This window comes from Anopheles cruzii, chromosome 3, assembly GCF_943734635.1.
Source record: "Anopheles cruzii chromosome 3, idAnoCruzAS_RS32_06, whole genome shotgun sequence".
NCBI lineage: Eukaryota > Metazoa > Arthropoda > Insecta > Diptera > Culicidae > Anopheles > Anopheles cruzii.
This window is the reverse complement of record NC_069145.1, coordinates 33,825,595-33,844,514: the sequence shown is the minus strand read 5'-3', so window position 1 is coordinate 33,844,514 and position 18,920 is coordinate 33,825,595. Positions and strand designations below refer to the sequence as shown.

General features: G+C 51.2%; 1 protein-coding gene across 1 annotated transcript; it reads left to right on the top strand.

Moving 5' to 3' along the window:
* The first annotated feature begins 1,799 nt into the window (after positions 1-1,799).
* LOC128274146 (fibroblast growth factor receptor homolog 1-like) lies at positions 1,800-18,796 on the top strand. Its single transcript, XM_053012252.1, has 10 exons — positions 1,800-1,965; positions 11,473-11,599; positions 14,155-15,245; positions 15,422-15,603; positions 16,267-16,647; positions 16,713-16,953; positions 17,050-17,345; positions 17,427-17,620; positions 17,698-17,838; positions 17,905-18,796. Exons 1-10 carry the CDS (start codon positions 1,842-1,844, stop codon positions 18,170-18,172), a joined length of 3,045 nt encoding a protein of 1,014 aa, XP_052868212.1. The 5' UTR covers positions 1,800-1,841; the 3' UTR covers positions 18,173-18,796.
* Positions 18,797-18,920: the final 124 nt, after the last annotated feature.

Here is an 18,920-nt window from a genome sequence, read left to right as displayed (position 1 = left end):
CTGTTTGGTTAGCCCTCCCGTTTCCCGAGCGGATGGCGTGCGCGTTGTTGTCGTTTGCCACAATTACTGTCCTCTTCAAAAAAAAAAAGGATCACCATCCCAAACACATGGGCACCATTCATTTTCGGGTAATTTTTCATTTCCATTTCTGGGACCCCGGCTGGCGGCTGGAAAGCCCCGAAATCAAAACGCAGAAGGCCACCGACGAAAACCCGGAGACCGGGGTTGTGTCGAGTGCCGAGGAGACGTAGAATACGCATTACGTTGCGTCGCCCGGAGGACGATAATTAGGGCCGGGGCTCTGGCGTAGGCCCGGGTGCGGCGGCTGGTAGTCGGTTTTCCAACCGACGTCATCCTGGTGCCCTACTTTGCATGTTTTACTGCCCCGAGTGCTGCCTCGGACTCTGGGATGGGAAATTCTTTGGCTACGGTCATTATTCGGAGTGCATCCTCTCGAGGCCGGGTTCTTCAGCACCACGGGGCACTCCGGGATGCGCCGTCTGCGGACAAGCCGATGGCCATATGTCGATAGTATGTGTCGTTGCTAAAATCCGCAGTTCTTCAATTGGTCCAAAAGTGAGCGGGGTTCAGTAGGTGGAATTAACGATACGATTGGCATGGCGCACTAACTCTCAGATTCCTCAAGACTAAATATTTGAAACCCGATTATCGTTTAGCATTGTTCAGCACCTGCACTGCATTGCACCATAATTATGACCGTTGGGAGACCATTGTAATACTAATATTTACAAACAGAACGAATCTTGTATATGCGCTGTGCTGGGACACGTGTTTCGAGAACTGGGTGTATCAAAAAAAAAACTCCCGACACAGAAACTCGCCCCTATCTCGATCGAGTTTAGACGTAGAACCGAACCCCGACCGGAGCTCCGACCGGATCCTAAACCTAAACTGCCAGTCAATCCTTTACCGTGCTGGCCCTGCTGGTAACCCAATAAAGAACCGGCAAGACCGTTAAACAACAAGCGCCGTGCCGCGCCGCGCGGTACGGATTTAGAGAGATTTGGAGGCCTCGAAGGTTTATCGTTACAGTTCATAAAGTTTCAGCAACGATCAAACCCAATCGGCTGGGTCGCCGGCACGCCTAGCGTGCCCTTGGCGCAGCATAACCCATACCATATCAGTTTTCTGAGCCGCGCGCGCGTTCAGATTACACCCGCCACCGGGCAGACCGCGGGTCCTGGAGGGTTTAGATGTGATGCCGCAAGGATCGCGGCCCGTTGTTTGGATGGATCGTACACACATGTGTGTGATTACTGGCCGAACGCGGGCTGAAAGGTTTCCCACAGCGCGTCGCAGCCAGTCTGTATCCTTTGTCTGCTGTCTGCTCGGGTGGCCTCGAGAGGTCCAACAGAGGTCCATGGGCACCGTGGTTCGCTATAAAACTGCCAGCGGATGTGCTAGTAATAAACCGCGCCTTCTCGGGACGCAGATAACGAGAACCCGCCGCGCTGCGCCGTTGGAGGTCGTCCGACCGGGCCCAAGGAATGCTTTCGCGGGAACCTACCGCGCGGACAGCATGGGAATGGGTTGATTTGGCTGCAGTGTGTGTGACGGAAAGTTAATAACTTTATTTGTTATTTCTTCCCCGACAGACCCCAATCCCTACGGGCCAACTCCAGACCAGAGCGTGGCCATGCAGTTCGCCAGGGTCAAGGTCGATGAATGTGTGACAAAGTGCAGTGCAATCGATAAGCGTTGAGAAGGTGCCGTCCGGAAGCAGATACGTCGACGCAGCAGACCCAGTAACAGCACCGGAAACAGACTACTCTGTAAGAGAGCGACAGCAAGGCACATTCGGCGGATCGGATCGTGAAGACATGGCCTCCAACCTAACGATGGTCGCGGTGTGCGCATTGGCTCTGTTGGCGAGCTGGCGCGTCGCGCAGGTCTCCGCGTACAAGCTGTCATCGTCCGACCCCGACACGATACGGATCAATTTGGGTAAGTCGTCCTGGGTCTACCGGGAGCTCTTGATTAATGACAGTCACCATACTAGAGTTCTGCAACGGATGGGTGGCCGACAGAAAAAAACAGCTCCGTTGACATTTTCGGCGCCATTCCCGGAGACCAACATGGCTCATTAGTTGGTGGAGCGCTCATTTGACACCTTGTGCCTTGCACACAAAATTTCCGTAATTATTCTTCCGTTTAGCGGCGCGCTCTGACATGCCAAACCTCAAAATCGGTTCGGTTCGATTGGAAGCGCACCGGACGATTCACTTCCGTCACCGAAACGGCCCCCGGCGGAAACGGTGCTGTGGTCACCAAGACGTGTCACACTCCATCACTTTCGGTTCGGGGAAATTCACGAGAGCACTCAACGCGATGAGGATCGCAATGTTTTCTTAGGAAAACTTGCTACTCGGCGCGGTGGGAAATTCGATATTCCATTTTCCCGCTGGCCCCGTCATGCTAAACGCCCTTCAAACGTCAAGACGGACGCGCCGGCAGATCGAACGGCGGCTGGATAAGAAGTTAGCAACAAGTTGACCATAAGCGATCGTAGTTTTTCGGGAAATTTTGCGCCTTCCCCCGAGTTTGTTTAATGGAAAATGGCCATAAAACGCGGGCGCAATTCGCCTGCCCCGAACGGCGGTTGCATAAGGTTCCGAGGCCGGCCACCAGGAGTTTAGACTTTAGAGCACGGCGCAGGAAGTGAATGTTTATGTTGCTTGGCGCGCACGGCTTGATGATGGCTTCTCCGTTGTTGCCTGTTGATCGTCCGACCCCGGGGGTTGTTGTGGCCGTTTCCTCTATCGGGGCCATTGTTGTTTACACAGCCACAAGGCAAGAGTTTTTCCGCCCACCCTAATGATGAAGGAAAGCCATGGCGCATGGCGACAGTAGGTGAAGTAGGCAAATTTCCCGCTTTGTGTTGCGGCGTCAAAAGGTCCCGAAAGGGGAAACGATTCCGTAGCATTCCGTGTCCGTGTTAATTAGACACTACGACTCAGTCAACTAAGCCGTTCAGCCATCAGATGTTGGAAAACAATATCTAATTCATTATCTACAGAGTGTCACAATCCAACTATTTAATAACTCCGCTATTTGTAAGTCGACAAAAGAACAAGATTAATTTAGGGTATAAAATGCCGTTTATAACAAACTAACCCAAAATACAATATCGATCAAATGACCGCCTCCTTTAGATACACAAAATGCGGTCCTTTGGTGGGCATTTTTTATTGTATTTGACAACAATTCGGTAAAAGACAACGCAATAGCAGCAGTTTCCGCTGTGATGCTAGATTTCAGTTCTTCAATGGTCTTCGGTTGGCTGTATGCTCAATTAGGATAACGTTTTGTGCTCAATTAGGATAACACTTTCGGAGCGTCACCTGAAGCTGGTTTCATCCACTTATGAAACGTCCGGACCGATACTTTCAGTCTTCCCGGATGGACATTATTTTTAGGAGCCGCCGTGAGTTCAACCGGTCAATTTGCACGATTCCATTGCTTCTGTCAGCGCGCAAAGCAGCTCCGGCGACTCCTGTCAATTGCGTATGCGGGATCGGTTTTCCGCGCGGTACTGAAAAGCGGTACCAAAATGGGGGGGAAAGAAAAACACGTAAGCTGACCGCTTCCAAATCCGTTTTAATAGCCTGACGTAAAGCAGACCGACGGCCGGTCGGTCGGTCGGGCTTGATGTTTTATTTCAATTTTCCTCACGGCCTCACGGCGGTGGGGCCATTTGCGGTCAGACCGTTCTCGGCGCACTCATCCCATTGCTTCACACTTCACGGCTTCATCCGAAAAGTCGTTTCGAGGTTATATTGCGCTTCGGGGCAGCTAACTGACGAGTCCCGCCCGCAGCGTGACCCCCGCGTCAAGGCGAACCCGCTGCTCGCGAACCCTCGCCGTCGTGACCCATCGGCGTGTCACACGAGCTGTCACGAGATTATGCTGGGCTCAGTGACCGGCCACCGTGATTTAGCCAATGGACCCTTATCGGAGCGGTGTCCATAATGTTGTCCCTCCCCAATCCCGAAAAAAAACAATGTTTGGCGACAAGTTCAATACACCCGATGCCGGCCGATGCTCTCCGGAGCGCTGTTTGGCGGTTTGAGTAAAAACGCGCGCCGCCCCCCAGGACCAGGACCAGTTCAGCATGCGCGCGCGCGACAATGTTTCTCATTATGGTCGTCTGCCTGTTTTTTGTTGGTTTGCTCAAGATGTGAAAAATGATATTTTGTTGCCGATTTTCAGTGTCTGCCGGTGCGGTGCGTTGAGTGCTACCGGGGCATCTCCAGGCCGACGCGGCCAGATTGTGTTACGCCGAATTGTGTTTTCTGGCCTCGGTCTGTTTGCGCGCATTTTTTCCTTCAAGAAGACGTGCTCTTGCACTCTACGCAGAAGCGTCTACGCCGTGTGTGTCTACGGAGCAAAGCCGTGTGCCAGGAGGAGACGCCATCACGAGCGCATGGCATGGCGCGTCTGGCGCATAATTGAAGCTATAAATTACTGTTCCGCCTCTTGCTCTCCCTCTCTGTCGCTGGCTGCCGCCGATGGGCCGCCGATAGCGAAAAGGGAAGTTTGAAAAACAAGTGAAGCTAAAAAATCGCGCACAAATTGTCATCGCAAAAGAACCGAAGTCACGGGCACGTCAACATCACGTCGAACGTACGATCGAAGCGGTTCTTCCGGCTCTCTTCGGATCGCCTAGCCACCGGGGGGAGTGGGGCCAGTTCCTTGACCCTTGACGTCACGCGAAGGCAGGGATCTGTTTTAACTCGCGCCACTTAATGGTACTTAGCCCTGGGCGGGACCACCCAGCCGTGTGATTATGGTTTCGCGAATCGCCCGGTTCGTCTAGTTATGCTGCATGCTGCATATGCTATTGGCAGCCCTTTATTGGTCCTCCCGAGCGCTGCCGGAACCATTTCCTTTCGCTCGCTTCCGCCCCGGGGAAATGGGCGAGTTGGCCGCCTGGTAGGCCACCAACTAAGCAGATCCGCACACGCTTAGAACTAGCCCGGCATCATCAACCCATCGGCCCAGCTCCCGGCCTAGTATTGGCGATTAATTGAAGGCAGCCTTCCTGCCACAGTCCGCCGATCGTTGCAGAAGTTACAGTTCGTTTGCATGCGTTTTTCCAATTCCCTGCCCCGCGCACTACAACGGACCCGGGACGGTTCATTTGGCTTCCTATGCAGCATGCAGCGTACTCTTCCTGATACACCCAGCCGCGCACCGCAGGCTCTCCGGCAGCTCTCAGTCGCTGCTTTGCCGCTTTTAATTGCGTTTGTTAACTCGATGTTTACATCGTTGGCTTTATGATTTGTTTATACGAGCGCATCACTTTTGTGCGATGCGATCGCTTGCGATCTCATCGGATCGCCGCAGCGGATCTCGTCCGACAGGCCTCCGGCGAGGTGGTTGAATGTCAAATTGGCGGTGATTCAGCGCCAGGATCTGCGCTCGTTCTCGTACATTCCTCGGCCTGCGTTGGAATGCTTGCCGGATTGGCGGGAGACGCGGTCCAGACAACAGGCCCCGGGTAACCTGGATACTCTCAGCACCGGCACGGGAAGGTGTGAATTTTAAGTGGTGGTCGATTGATTTTTGGGGCAACGACGGGCGCGCAGGTGAGCGCATGCAAAGCAGATGCCGTCATCGTCAGTTACGGGCGGCACTGGGGTGGCAATAAATGTACGTGGTGTGTTAAAAAACCATCAGGAATTTTGTGTTTAAAAAAAAGTGTGTTTATATTTATTCATGACTATCTATTCTGTCCCCTTCAAAGAGATCCCCATCAGATATTATACACTTTTAATCCTCGACGCACTTCAAAAAATCATTTTTTATGATCTTGTTCAGATCCTCTTTCGATGCCGTCTTTATCTGTTCAATCGTAGCGTTGTTCTTTCATGTCTCCCTTCAGCTTCGGGAACAAGATCTGGAGAATACGGTGGCTGCGGCATCATTCGTGGGTTGTTTTTGGTCAAGTTTTGTTTTTCTCAAATCCGAGCGTTTCTGTCGAATTGCTTCGCGCAAATTGCGCATAACTTGCAGGTAATATTCCTTAGACTGTTCCACGCTGTGGCAAGAACTCATGATGCACCACACCCCTTCCATTAGGATGATTGAGCTTTGGTTTCCAAGTCATAACCATAAACCCAAGGTTCGTTATGACCCTCTGGAGCAAATTTGGGTCGTCGCGGACAGAGTCCAACAGCTCCTTAGCAAAGTTAATGCGAAGCTGTCAAAAATTAACTGAACATTCAAAATGACCGAACTTTTCGGCATCCATTGAGAGACATCACGCCACAAAAAAAATCTAAGATCGAATATACGTTTTCCACGGAAATTCAAAATCCCAGTTACTACACGAACACGTTCGGATCGTTCGGTAGTTGATGCGTAGTTCGGTACGGTTAGACCTGGACCTGAACCTGAACTTAAAGCAGCGCTCGGAGCGCTGCGCCCGGTTTGCGTTGAAATCGCCAACCACCGATGCCGTCTAGAAATCAGGTTAAAGTCGATTCCGAATGATCAAGGTTACCAAGGCACGAACCAGATTCGGATGATCCCGTTCCTCCGCCCGGGTATCGTTCCTACGTCGCTGTATGGAGCGCGACGCAAGCCATTGTTCGCCGGATCTAGATAGTCGGGATTGCATTCCATTTCAAGTGGTGGTGGTGGTGGTTCGGATGAAATGGACGTCATAGGAGTACGTGGCCAGAATTTATTCAACCCACCGCCCCCCGATTTGCGCGCCCGGAAGGCGTTTTAAACCATTTAACGGTTACTGCCGCAAAACAAGAGTCGTGCTACAGGCAATAAATTACCGCACGTTTGCTTAGCAAGTCTTTGTGTGCCGACCCCACCCCCGAAAAAACGCGGTTGATGATTAAATCTAAGAACATGAAAAAAAAAACCTTCATTTTTGGAACTTATGTTCGTCCACAAGAAACCGCTGTGATTGTGGTTTTCGTGAGCGAAACGCGTCCATGTGGTATTTTACTTTCATCGTGCGTGCACGTCTAACACGCCGGTGCCGTAGCCTTTGGCACCAAAAGTGGCCTTTAGATCACTTAAAATAATTAACCAAATGATATGTTTGTCGTCAGATAATTATCCATCGTTTCGCGCGCGCTCGATCCATCTCACGGTTTCGGTGTATATAAATCTCGGCATGCCTCGAAGTCTTCCCATCGTCTGGTACCGTCCTGGGGCCATTTGGCCATACTGGGCCGTAGTCGGGTGAGCCAAAAATGTTACTCCAGGCCGGTGACCGCAAACGGTTTACCATAGCCGAACAGCAGCAGCAGCAGCAGCGGAGGCTGCACGGAGCTGTGTCTAGCGTGGTGTCCTGCTGTCTGTCAGCGTGCTGTCGTCGTGCAGCGAACGCGTCGTGTCCCAGTAAAAGTCGCCATCCCATCGACGAAACGTGGGGAAACATGGTCCAGGGTGAATCTGGTCGCTGATTAAATGTCACACGATCGGCGAGAAAGTGACATAATTGTGTCACCAACTAGCTAGAGGTGAACCAAGAAATAGAGAAAGCCCAGAACGGGCTACGGGGGAACACTTGTCCTTGTGTTTGAGGGGGCCCGCGCAAGGTGTGGCCCAGAGACAGGAAGCCGGCAAATTGGAGAGATCGACCGTTAAGGGAGACCCGGGTCCGGGAAGCATTCCACGCACCGCACGCAAAATACCCAGGCTACCCAAGATGGAGCTCGCCTGCCCGTAAGCAGGGCCACGCTGGTAGCATAACAATGACCTACGCCGTATATGTACAGCGGCAAGGAACATTAGAGTTGCACACCTGCAAGTACCGGCAATAGTGTACACGGTGGCGATAGTGCTGGTTGACTACCAACGGCTGCTAAATTGCGACCCATCACCACCGGAAAAGGCCGATCGTTAGCTACGGCAACTGGCAACGCAACTCGATCTCGGAAGTGCTCTGGCCACCGCTCTGCTTGTTTACGGATCGGGCCCGTGAATTTCGATTGCCTACCTCCTAACATTGGAATGTTTATTTACCTAGCACTATGGAAAGGTGCTGAAAATAGCCGCACCGATTCTTGGAAGATGTTGATCAGTCCCGCGTTGATGGAGGAAATGAACCATCGAACGGTACAGGTAGGTCAACGATAGTCGAGCCAGGGTTGAATCGAAAAGCTTGGAACTAACTGGGAGTGTTACTGACAGCATAGAGTCCACAATCAAAGTGCGCTAATCGATGGGCTGTGGACACATTCATGTAGCACTCCAATTGCTGCACCGTGCCGGGAATCGTCGCGTAGCTAGCAAAGGTTAACATAAGGCTAATTGAACAGTCAATTCAGAGTTTCAGAGTTTGCCTGGGTCGGAATGTGTCGGAAAACCAGACAACCCGGCGCACCGCACAACAGTCATCCATTCGGCGGTTTTGCTTAGCGCAATTCCCACCATTGACGTCAGACGGTAGAAAGAATGCGAATGCGAAAGAAACGATCGTGAACCTACCGGGGATCGGAGTTTCCCTGGTCGACTCAGATTCAAGAAGCTGGGCTGGGACTTTGATGTGCGCGATAGGTTTCAGTCCAAACAAACCATATCGAACGAAGTAACCAACGAATCGGTCGAGCACCTTTCTGCGGCACCATCGTGCGCTGGACCTAAGACCACAAGCTTCCAAGACCTGCCAGAGCCCCGGTGAGCATAATTGACTTTACGTTCCCCAAGCAAAGAACAGAGACCAGCGCAATCCAGAGCGATCCGTGGACAAATTTAGCAGCACGCCATAAATTACTTAATTCTTACCGAGAGTCAACCACGAGTTTTGCCGTGAAGATATGCTCAACCAAGCTCATCCGGCCTTGCGCGGCCTGCGAACATCATTCTGCGGATGACTGGCAGCGTGATTTTGGGGGGAGAATCCCTGAAATGTGCAGCGGGTCCCCGCGCTACGCTCACCGCTGAAGATGGCGAATGAAGATGATAGTAATTGAGGCCCATTTCCGCCTGCCCGAAAACGCCCGACGACCGAAGTCCCAAGTCCTGGGCGTTCATTCAGCCCCGTACGCCTTCTTATGGTTCGATCAGCCAACACGAAGTGCCTTCTCAGTGTCAACCCAAGCCAAGGACCAGGCCCAAGCCCAGCGTTGCAGAGTGGAGAGAAACTTATGAATGAAAGTGGATTCGCGACGGCTAAAATAAGCGCAGATGCAGATCGCAGATGCGTTTCGGTGCGCAGCAGCAGTGCGTTCTCGGGCGTGGCAACGGACCAGCACGCAGCACGAAAATAGCACAGGTGCAGCAACCTCTAGGCCAGCGGCCAGAGCAGAGGATCATTAATTAAACGCTACAATGAAGACGCTCCGGAGTCGCAGTCACGCAGGGCCAAGGATGCTGGAAATCTAAACCGATAACGGTGCCGAGAAGCCGACAACCCGTTCGTGCGACCGCGACACGCGTCTGGAGTCGCGGCGCGGCGTCCTGATATCGGCGAACTATCGATCGGCAAACATGTGGACGACATGTGGAACGCATCGTAGCAGCAGCAGCAAGCGACGCCGCCGACCGCCACACTGTTGCACTGGCGGTGCACTTTGCCTGTGGGTCGGAGGAACACTTTAGAACACTGTTTTGCTAGCAGCAATTCCGAGCATATGAGTGCCTACGAGGCGGCCACCATTCGTCGGACGTCTAATGCAACCGAACCTCCGATCTCGCCCCGCCGATGCACGTGTTTTTACCGTGGCTGCGTGGAGGACATGCCCGACGATACTTGATCGTTCTAATTCGTCTGGTCGTCGTCGTCGTGGCTGCAGTTCGTTCGTTTGCCTGCCAGAACGTCTGGCTATAATTAATTTTTCATCTTTTCGAGTGGTTCAAGAGTTCGGCTTCGGTTGGCCTGTGTGCCTTCGATTCCCGCGAAGGTCATCACTTTGATGGCGACCCGGCACTACGCTGTTGGCCGCTGTGTCCCTTTACCGTCACCATCGGTATCGCCGGTTAATTTGGACGTTGAGCCGGTGCGACTTATTTTTGTGTTAAGGGCACCGAAGCAGCATACTTTCGATTGGCACTATCGGGACGAGCTGCAGTAGTGCGTTTCCGATATCCCCGCTAAGTATGAAGCCGATTTTTGGCTTCAGGCGAACCGGCAAGCCCACTCCTAGCCATGAGGCGGAGCATTATATTTCAAATTTATTTTTGCTATAATTGGACGAAGACGACGAGGCCCTGAATTGGCACTGGTGAAATTTGAAACACCCCAAGCAGCTGGAAGGAGCCCGTGTCCCGTGGAAGGCTGAGTCCGCCGTTAGTCACCTTCGCCAGGCGACAGAAGCGTTGACAGCTAACCGTCAGGAAGCTGTTGCTCATCGTCCCGATCGTCCCGCGCGCGCGCACGTGCGTGGTGCGTTGTAGGCGAAACCGAATGTTTCGATGCACATGTCACTAATTAAACCCGCAACTCTCTCGTGGCCACCGGCTGCTGCGCCGCGACCGTTCGAAGCGTCATCATCATCGGGAGCTCTGCAGTGCGGTGCAGTGGCAGAGAAACGGATTCCATGTTTTAATTAAAATGAAAGCGCGCGTAAACTCATCAAAATTTATATCAAACACTCGGTCAGAGCCGGCTCGTGAACCGATGTCACACGATGGGAAATGGCGCGGGGGGCGGTGTAGAGTTATTATGCTCGAAGCATAATTTATCTCGAATGCTGCCCCCAGAAGGGCGCGCGCATTGTGAGGGCAATAATGAAGTTTAGACAGCACGTCGACGGAACGACGGCGAATCACACGTCCGAGTCCAAGAAGGAATCCCAGCCGCCCGGGGCTGTCAGTTTTCGGCTGGGTGTCAATCGTAAAAAGTGTCACGGCGCACACGGTATTCTAAATACTGCTTCGATATCGCAGCTTGCTTCGGGTTTAGTGCTGCTAAAGATATTTTAATAGCACCAGCGCACATTGTCTGCTGCCAAAGCACGTCATTCTTTCAGCCGAAGTTTCTGGTCACAGTTTTGGCGCACTTAATAAAAATCTGGAGCCAGATTTTATGCGCCAACCCCGAATTTGTCCCACTCTCGGGTCACGGTGAACACACACCGCCCTAGACCCCGGGAGCCTATTCCCGGGGCCGAAGTTCTGGTTCACATCTGGTTGGTTTTGGTCGAAGCAAAGCAGTGGCATCCGAAGACGGTCGGTTCAGCTGGCTCGTTCCGGTGGCGAATTTCGGGCGTAGGTTACCCCGTGGCGGTGCCAGAAAGGGTTTTAGAAATCCCAGAGAAGCGGAAACATGTGCTGAAGGCTAGTGTGGTGCTAAGCACGCCTCCGAATCGGATTTGGCGCGACGCTGGTAGTTTCAGAACGCAGTTTAGGGGGTTGTCCACCGAAACCGGAGGCCGTATCCGGTTTCTTAGGTCGACAGATTCCGTCCGACTTCCAACACCGCTTGAGGAGCGCAGTGACGTTACAAACAATAACCGTCTGGTATTCCGTCTTTCGTTGCAGGCAACAAAAAACTCATTAAGGAAACGGTGCCACTGTACACGAAGCTGATCATCAAGTGCAACTTCGACAGCCCCATCTGGTACCGGAACGGCAAGCTAATCCCCGTCGACCACAAACGCTCGAAGTCGTAAGTATTGCGCCACGAGCTACACGCTTCCTGTCACTACGCGGCGTCCGAAACAAATTGCAGTCATTTTCCCAACGCCCCCGGTTCGTCCGTCCGGACCATATTTATCGATGCGTCAGTACTCACCCAAAAACCGTGCATTGCCGGTCCTGGTCAGCTCCTGGGGGCCACTGGCGCTCCGGTGTCGTGAAAATGCTCGTCCCCGCACTGCCGGCCGTAAGCGCTGGCGGGAAGGAAACACTAAGCCGAAGCCGAGTAAACATTTTTCCGGAGTAAGCTTTTCCATCGTTGGCTCGCCGAAACGCTTCTCGGCTGGGTTAATCTCATGGCCGGTGAAGAACGGAGAAAAATTACCAGATGGCAGTGATTGAATCGAATCGCTCCTGAAATTGTTTACCTTTTTCCCGCGCCCGGGGCTGAGAAAATCTTGCTCGTCCAACAATGTTTAGAGCCGAGGCGATCGTCCAAGCTGGGGACGCTGGGACCGTGTCTAGAACTAGAGGGGCTACGCACATGCAAATGGTGTGTGTTTTAAATTCATTGAAAAACTTTAAATAAACACGTGGAGATTTTGAAATTTTGGCATCGCCCAGAAGACCCCGGACCGTCCGGCCAGGTAGTGTGGGGGAAAGAAGGTGATCGTAGTGGGTCCCGTCGTGGCCCTGTGAACACAGGAAAGTACATTCCCAGCCAGCCAGACTGTACTGCATTAAGGTTTAATGTGTATACATTTCGGAGTTGTGGGTCTTCGATAGGTCGCACTTCGCACCGCACAATGACCGCCGACCAACGGCTCCTGATGCATTGCTGATGATTTGACAGGGCCGACCAGGACTTCCACTTCTTCACCCGGCGTGTCATTGGGGCTGCGATCCATCGCGCAGTCCGTAATCGATGGGCGACGCTGGTGCAGATTGCTGCAACCCGTCAATTTGTAATCCATTAAGAGCAATTACCAGCGGTCTTCCGCTTGGCAGCAAACCGTTGCAACCGTTGCATGTGCATACAGTGCAGTGCTTCTCCGTTTACTCCCCGACGCTCGTTTCTGCTGCGCCGATTCTCGACATTGTTGAACGCACCGCACCAGAGCTTGGCAATTTTGGTTCGTGTTCTGCGGAACAACACAACCTGGGGTTCCGGGGAACGGGCGTGTACCACGTACATGATCGGTGCACGGTCGGACCGGAATCCGGACCGACGATCATCGTCCTTGAGCGACGGAAACACGAAAGATGCACCGGCGGCGGCGGAGCCGTCTAAAAATACGAAACGAAGGGGGAAAATTATGATCCACGGTCTTCGTGTTTTTATTTTGCCCCTTCTCGCACTTTCCTTTCCCGTGACACAATGTTTACAAATACGTGCGTGAATATGCAGCAGTGCGTGCGTGTGTATTCCCCACACAACTGCCTCTAAATTGTACAGTGTTATTGCCACCGTCCAGTGCATTGTGCATTAGGCGATCTCCGGGTGAGCTCTCTCTCTCGAACAGACGATCGACAACAATCCCCAGCAACATCTGCCGTCAGGGTGCCGTCCTGCCTAGGACGTGCCCGGTTGCCCTGGCCGCCTTCGACAACTCGATTATCGCCATTATGCATCGCCCCGGGTGAAAGAGATCGAATCCCGAAAATTCAATTAAAACCAAGCCTGCGGTCCCAAACGGTGGCGGGACGGGACACGTGCCCATGAGGGAAGGCGCGGGAAAGCGTGTAAAATGATTTTCCCTTCCCGCGCCCTCGCACCCGAAAAACCTCGGTTCTCTACCTTGTGTGCCTGGCGAACGGCGTGGAAACTCTTACGATCGACAAATCTTTATTAGTTTGTTGAAAAAATAAACAAAGCTCCGAAAATTCTCCGGAGCTGCGCGGGTCGAACTCATTTCGGGCACATCGATCGACTGGCCACGTGCCGCGTCAGAAGTGGTGTCGTACGCAGCGACGATTGACAACCGCGAAACGAAGCTCGGCCAAGGATGCTCGGCCTAGGAAAGTGGCGATCACGAGCCGGCTGGCCGGCTAGCGTTCCGAGTTCATCACCGTTAGTCAATCGATCGCCTATTCAATTAACTACCGTCAGGGTAGCACCACTCAGGAGGTGATATTAGAGTTGCGATTTATGACACCGTCAGAAAAAGGGCCCCGGCCCAGTTGACGGACGTGGGTTGCCCTACGTTCGAACTCGGGATTAGGAAAGTTTTGTGTCAGGGCTGGAGGGGAGAACGGGAAGTGATTGGTTTTAGTGTTTGACGGATTTATAGCTGTACACGTCTAGTTTTATTGTACACTTCCATGACGACTCCCCGGTGGGATCTCAATTACAACTGGCGCTAGTGATGTGTCAGCGACAGACGGCGGGGGACAAAAAGCCAAGACTGCCGACGGTTCCTGTACGTAACATGGTTTCTTTACGAGGGAGCACACAGTACTTAACAACTGCGAAACACGTGTTGGGTCCCGGGTTTTGGTGTTTTATTTTTAAAAACCCGCGCGGACACTAATCTCTGTTCATCGAATCATGCTGATCATTCCGTTTTCAATCGTCTTTCTTTGCAGCCTACGATTCGAGCCGGTTCGCAAGACGGACGCAGGTTACTATTCGTGCGGATCGGTGTTTAACGAGTGGTCCAACTTGACGCTGTCTGTGTTCAGTCAGGAAACGGATCAGTACCAGAGCGATGGGCAGGCCGGCGTTGCAAATCTGGAACGCAAGAGCCTGCAAGTGATGGCACCGAGCGACCCACTGGACCAAACGGACATCGTGGATAACGAGCTTAAGGAAGGGCCACCGAAACTGCTCGGTGGACTCGGGGAACAGCGCAACCTTCAGCAGGACGTCCGCGAGGTCGGCGAAGCGTACCGCTTGAGGTGTGATGCCGTCGGTCAGCCCAAACCGTACATCCGGTGGTTCAAAAATGGGGAAGAATATCGAGACAACTCGTACCGGTCGACGATCGTAATCAGGCAGCTGACGGCAAGTGATGCCGGCACATACGTTTGCAATGTTTGCAACATTCATGGCTGCGTCAACTCGACCACGGAGCTCGAAGTGACGGAGAACGGCGATCCGGACCCAACGTACATCCAGCACAACAATATGGAAAGCCACTCACAGCTCAGCACAGGAGATCGGCGAACGGCTGGCGACCCGGAAATGGCACGGACGATTGAGCGGTTCTTTGCCAGCACGGCAAACACGCGACAGGCTCAACCGGCGCCAGAAGATCTAGACGACGTGGACGATGACGAGGACGAGGAGGAGGACGACGAAGAGGGCACTACTGCCGGGGACGGTAATGGGCCGGGTGGCGAGCCGACGGACAGTATGGGAGCTGGTTCGAACGGTTCGAGCACACCTCCACTGGATCGGGCGCCATTTTTTACGAAAAAGGAACACATGTCCAAGTTGGTGCCGAAACCGTCGGGAAACATGGTGCGGCTGCGCTGTCCCGCCGATGGGTACCCGAAGCCCAACATAACCTGGACCAAAGACGGTCGAGAGATCGAGCGAACGATGGGTCAAGCGAAGAAGGTCAACTGGGCGATCGTACTGGAGGATCTGGTGCCACAGGACTCCGGTTTCTACACGTGCCACGTGTGTAACCGCGTTGATTGCACTAATTTCACCACCAAACTAGAAGTCAACGGTAAGTTGTCCGCTTCAGCGTTCGACCGGTTTTTACACTGACGTTATCGAACACCGATTTATGGCGAACTCTATGGAGTTTCACATTCGATGTAAAAGAAATGTCTACGAAAAAGTGAAGCTAGTCTTGTATTTGCCCTCTATTTCTCGCTTCCGGAACGTCGTTCACGATAACAGATCGATTTCCGGCGCGACCTCATTTTACCGAGCGACCCAGAAACGTAACTGCTCTTGTCAGTGCGAACGCTACCTTCCGCTGCCCGATCTTATCGGATCTGGAGCCGCACATCGAGTGGCATAAGTTTCTCGTAGTTGATCCCGAAAACGTTACGATACCAGCGAACGCCACAAAGCTGGAGGTAATCACAAGAGTCGCTTCGAGCCGCTCCTCAATTGTTGATCGTTCTCCTACTTACTGGATTAGTAACCCTTCTGGTGACGGGCGATTAAGGTTTCGTTCTTAAACTCCATAACTACTTAGTGGTGTAGGTTGTTGGTGGGGAAATAACAATGTTTTGGGTTTTTTTAAATACATATTTTTGCAACATAATGAGTGTGGTGAAGGGGGCTCTGGTGGATGGTTATTCTCTTTGCATAAACATGTTACTTATCTTTTGCAGATCGTGTCAATCACAAACCAATCATAACGAAATCACTGACGAACGCTACGGTGGCTTTGGGTGGTAATTTGACGATGGAGTGCAAGGTTCTCAGCGATCTTACCATGCACGTCCAGTGGGTTAAGTACCACGGTATCTGTGCCGTCGATTGTGTTGATATCACGAAAACGATTAAGGTGAAGGTTGAACTTTGTAAAGAAGAAAGTGTGTAAAATAACTGCATGAAACTTGGTAATGTCACTGATCAACTAAACGCATCAAAACTGTTACTAATGCTAGTTTAAGTCTATCATCCTAACATCGTAACAATTTTACTCGTAAGTGCAACCTGCAAATCGCACAATTTAATAAATGGACCAACTAACTTACGCAAACGTGCGAATCACTCCGTTCAATCTACAGCGCGATCCTGATAATCCCGAAGTTTTGACACTGGAAAATATTACCCATGCGGATGAGGGTTGGTACACGTGCGTGGCTGCGAACAGCCTGGGCGCGTCCTGGGAAAGTGCCTATCTTCGGGTGCTAGACGAGCTACCTCCGGATGACACGCCTACAGCCCATCCGGTGCGAACGCACTCGACACTGATCACCGTTATGACTTTTGTCTTGTGTGGCTGCTTCATGGTGCTCGCGGTGGTTGTGATCGTGGTCTGCAAGAAACTGAAGCGCGAAAAGATGAAACATCGCGCCATGGAGCATGTTAACCAGTGGACGAAGAAGGTGATCGTGCTGAAGCAGGCATCCGTTGAAAGCAGCATTCCGGGAATGTCCGAAGCATTGGTAAGCTACGATAACATCCAAATCATTGCTAGAGGTAATGATAATGACCCTCCATTCGATTACAGCAAATGCCGATAGTACGAATTGAGAAAAAGCGATCGACATTGGTGCAAAGTGGCAACTGCGATCCAACGATGATTTCTGAATACGAATTCCCGATCGACCTTAACTGGGAGTTCCCGCGGAACAAGCTGCAACTGGGTAAAAGTCTTGGCGAGGGCATGTTCGGCAAGGTGGTAATGGCTGAAGCTAATGGTCTGGTAAAAGGGCAGCCCTCCACGGTCGTAGCAGTAAAAATGCTAAAGGGTAAGTTAATACGCTACGCGAAGCGGAAGTGATTCAAGCTTCAGTATTATTGTTTGTTGCCTGTACTGATGAAACGTTTTGTTGAACATTCCACAGAGGGTCACACGGACGCGGATGTAAAGGATTTGGTTTGCGAAATGGAAGTTATGAAAATGATCGGCAAACATGTAAACATTATCAACCTGCTCGGCTGCTGTTGTAAGGATGGCCCACTCTACGTGATCGTTGAGTACGCACCTCACGGCAATCTGAAGAACTTCTTGCGAAGCCACCGTTTCGACTCGAACTACGAAGCGACCGGCGAGAAAGAGAAGAAAATACTCACCCAGAAGGAGCTGATCTCATTTGCGTACCAAATAGCCCGCGGTATGGAGCACTTAGCATCGCGGAGGGTAAGTAAAGTGGTTTACAAACGAGCCGACGGCAAATAATCATGGGGTTTCGGTTTTATGTTTCGTATTTGTCCTACACAGTGCATCCATCGAGATTTGGCAGCGCGAAACATTTTAGTGAGTGACAACTATGTCATGAAAATTGCCGATTTCGGTCTGGCCAGGGACATTCACGATCAGGAGTATTATCGAAAGACAACGACTGGCAAACTTCCGATACGTTGGATGGCACCCGAATCGTTGGAAGAAAAATTCTACGACTCGCAAAGTGACGTGTATGTGTTGAGGAATTCTTTTTGTGGCTGAGCAAACGACTTACCCTTGACGGTCATATCTTGCGTGTTATTTTTAGGTGGTCTTTTGGAGTGCTGCTCTGGGAAATCATGACGCTAGGAGGAAATCCGTACCCGTCAATACCAACCTGGGATAATCTGCTGGAGCATTTAAAGAAGGGCAAACGAATGGAAAAGCCTCCGTTATGTTCCGTGGAAATGTAAGTTTTCGCAGACCATCGAAAAGGGTTCCATCTGATTGAAGTTTGGTTTTCGTTAAATTGCAGACACTTATTCATGCGCGAGTGTTGGCATTACCGGCCGGAAGAAAGACCCACATTCAGTGAAATCGTACAATACTTGGATCGACTGATGAGCGTCACTTCCAACGAGGAATACCTGGATCTTGGACTGCCCCAACTCGAAACGCCACCATCCAGCGACGACAGTGAGGAAGAGGAGGATGTGGACGGCGAGGATCAGTTCGGGTTGGAACACGAGCGAGTTCACATGTATCGATTCAATAGAAGCTACAACAACGATAGTACCTATTAAACACGGGTGTCTGAAAGCGGTTCGTTATAGATTGGTTCGCACTCTTGTGTCTTTGATCGAGTGAATGTGTTTTAACGAATTCAGCGAATTCTAATGTATGCTATAGCCGTAAGCATCGAACAAGACTGTATTTATTTTATTTGATTAATGGTAGAGCAACGAAAACCGTGTGCAAAGTAAAGGAGGGTAAACTAGTCAATAACGTGAGAACTTCTCTAGCAGCACATCCAAAAAATATCATGTAGTGCCAGTACCGTGATTGAGGCCATTTAGGGTACAATATGTTCTGTCGACATTTGCTTCCAACGAAACGAAAAAACCACGAAACGAAGTTACTTCAGTGTAAATATGTTTGTACGGAGATGTAGTTGTAAAGGAGACATTGTGAAGTAACGTGGTGTTTGGGAAGCATATTTAAATTTTACATTCTAACTGTTTAGGATCTACCAAATAACGCATCTCTTAGGTAAACATGAAAGAAGCTTTGTACAGTTAATTTTAACATGTTAATTTTAAAGACGATGGCCACAAGTAAAGGCAGCAATCTAGCGAAAATCAAAAAAGTATTATTGTAAATAAAAATATCACGAGACGAGCCTGGTAAACTGTTCAATGAATGTAAAAAGGGAAACGATTAGTATGTAATTAAAATAAAGGAACTTGGCAAAATAATTAACATATTTTTCCTGGCCCTGGCCTTGGCCTTCGTTTATTCATTGTCAACGAGTTGGAAAATGTCCGAGTTGAA

What these genes read in the sequence shown, in the direction of transcription:
- LOC128274146 (XM_053012252.1), top strand. Translation starts at nt 1,842, where the DNA reads ATGGCCTCCAACCTAACGATGGTCGCGGTGTGCGCATTGGCTCTGTTG. An exon ending in GACCACAAACGCTCGAAGTC is followed by an intron (nt 11,600 to 14,154) that starts GTAAGTATTGCG and finishes CTTTCTTTGCAG; the next exon opens with CCTACGATTCGAGCCGGTTC. An exon ending in CGAACGCCACAAAGCTGGAG is followed by an intron (nt 15,604 to 16,266) that starts GTAATCACAAGA and finishes TTCAATCTACAG; the next exon opens with CGCGATCCTGATAATCCCGA.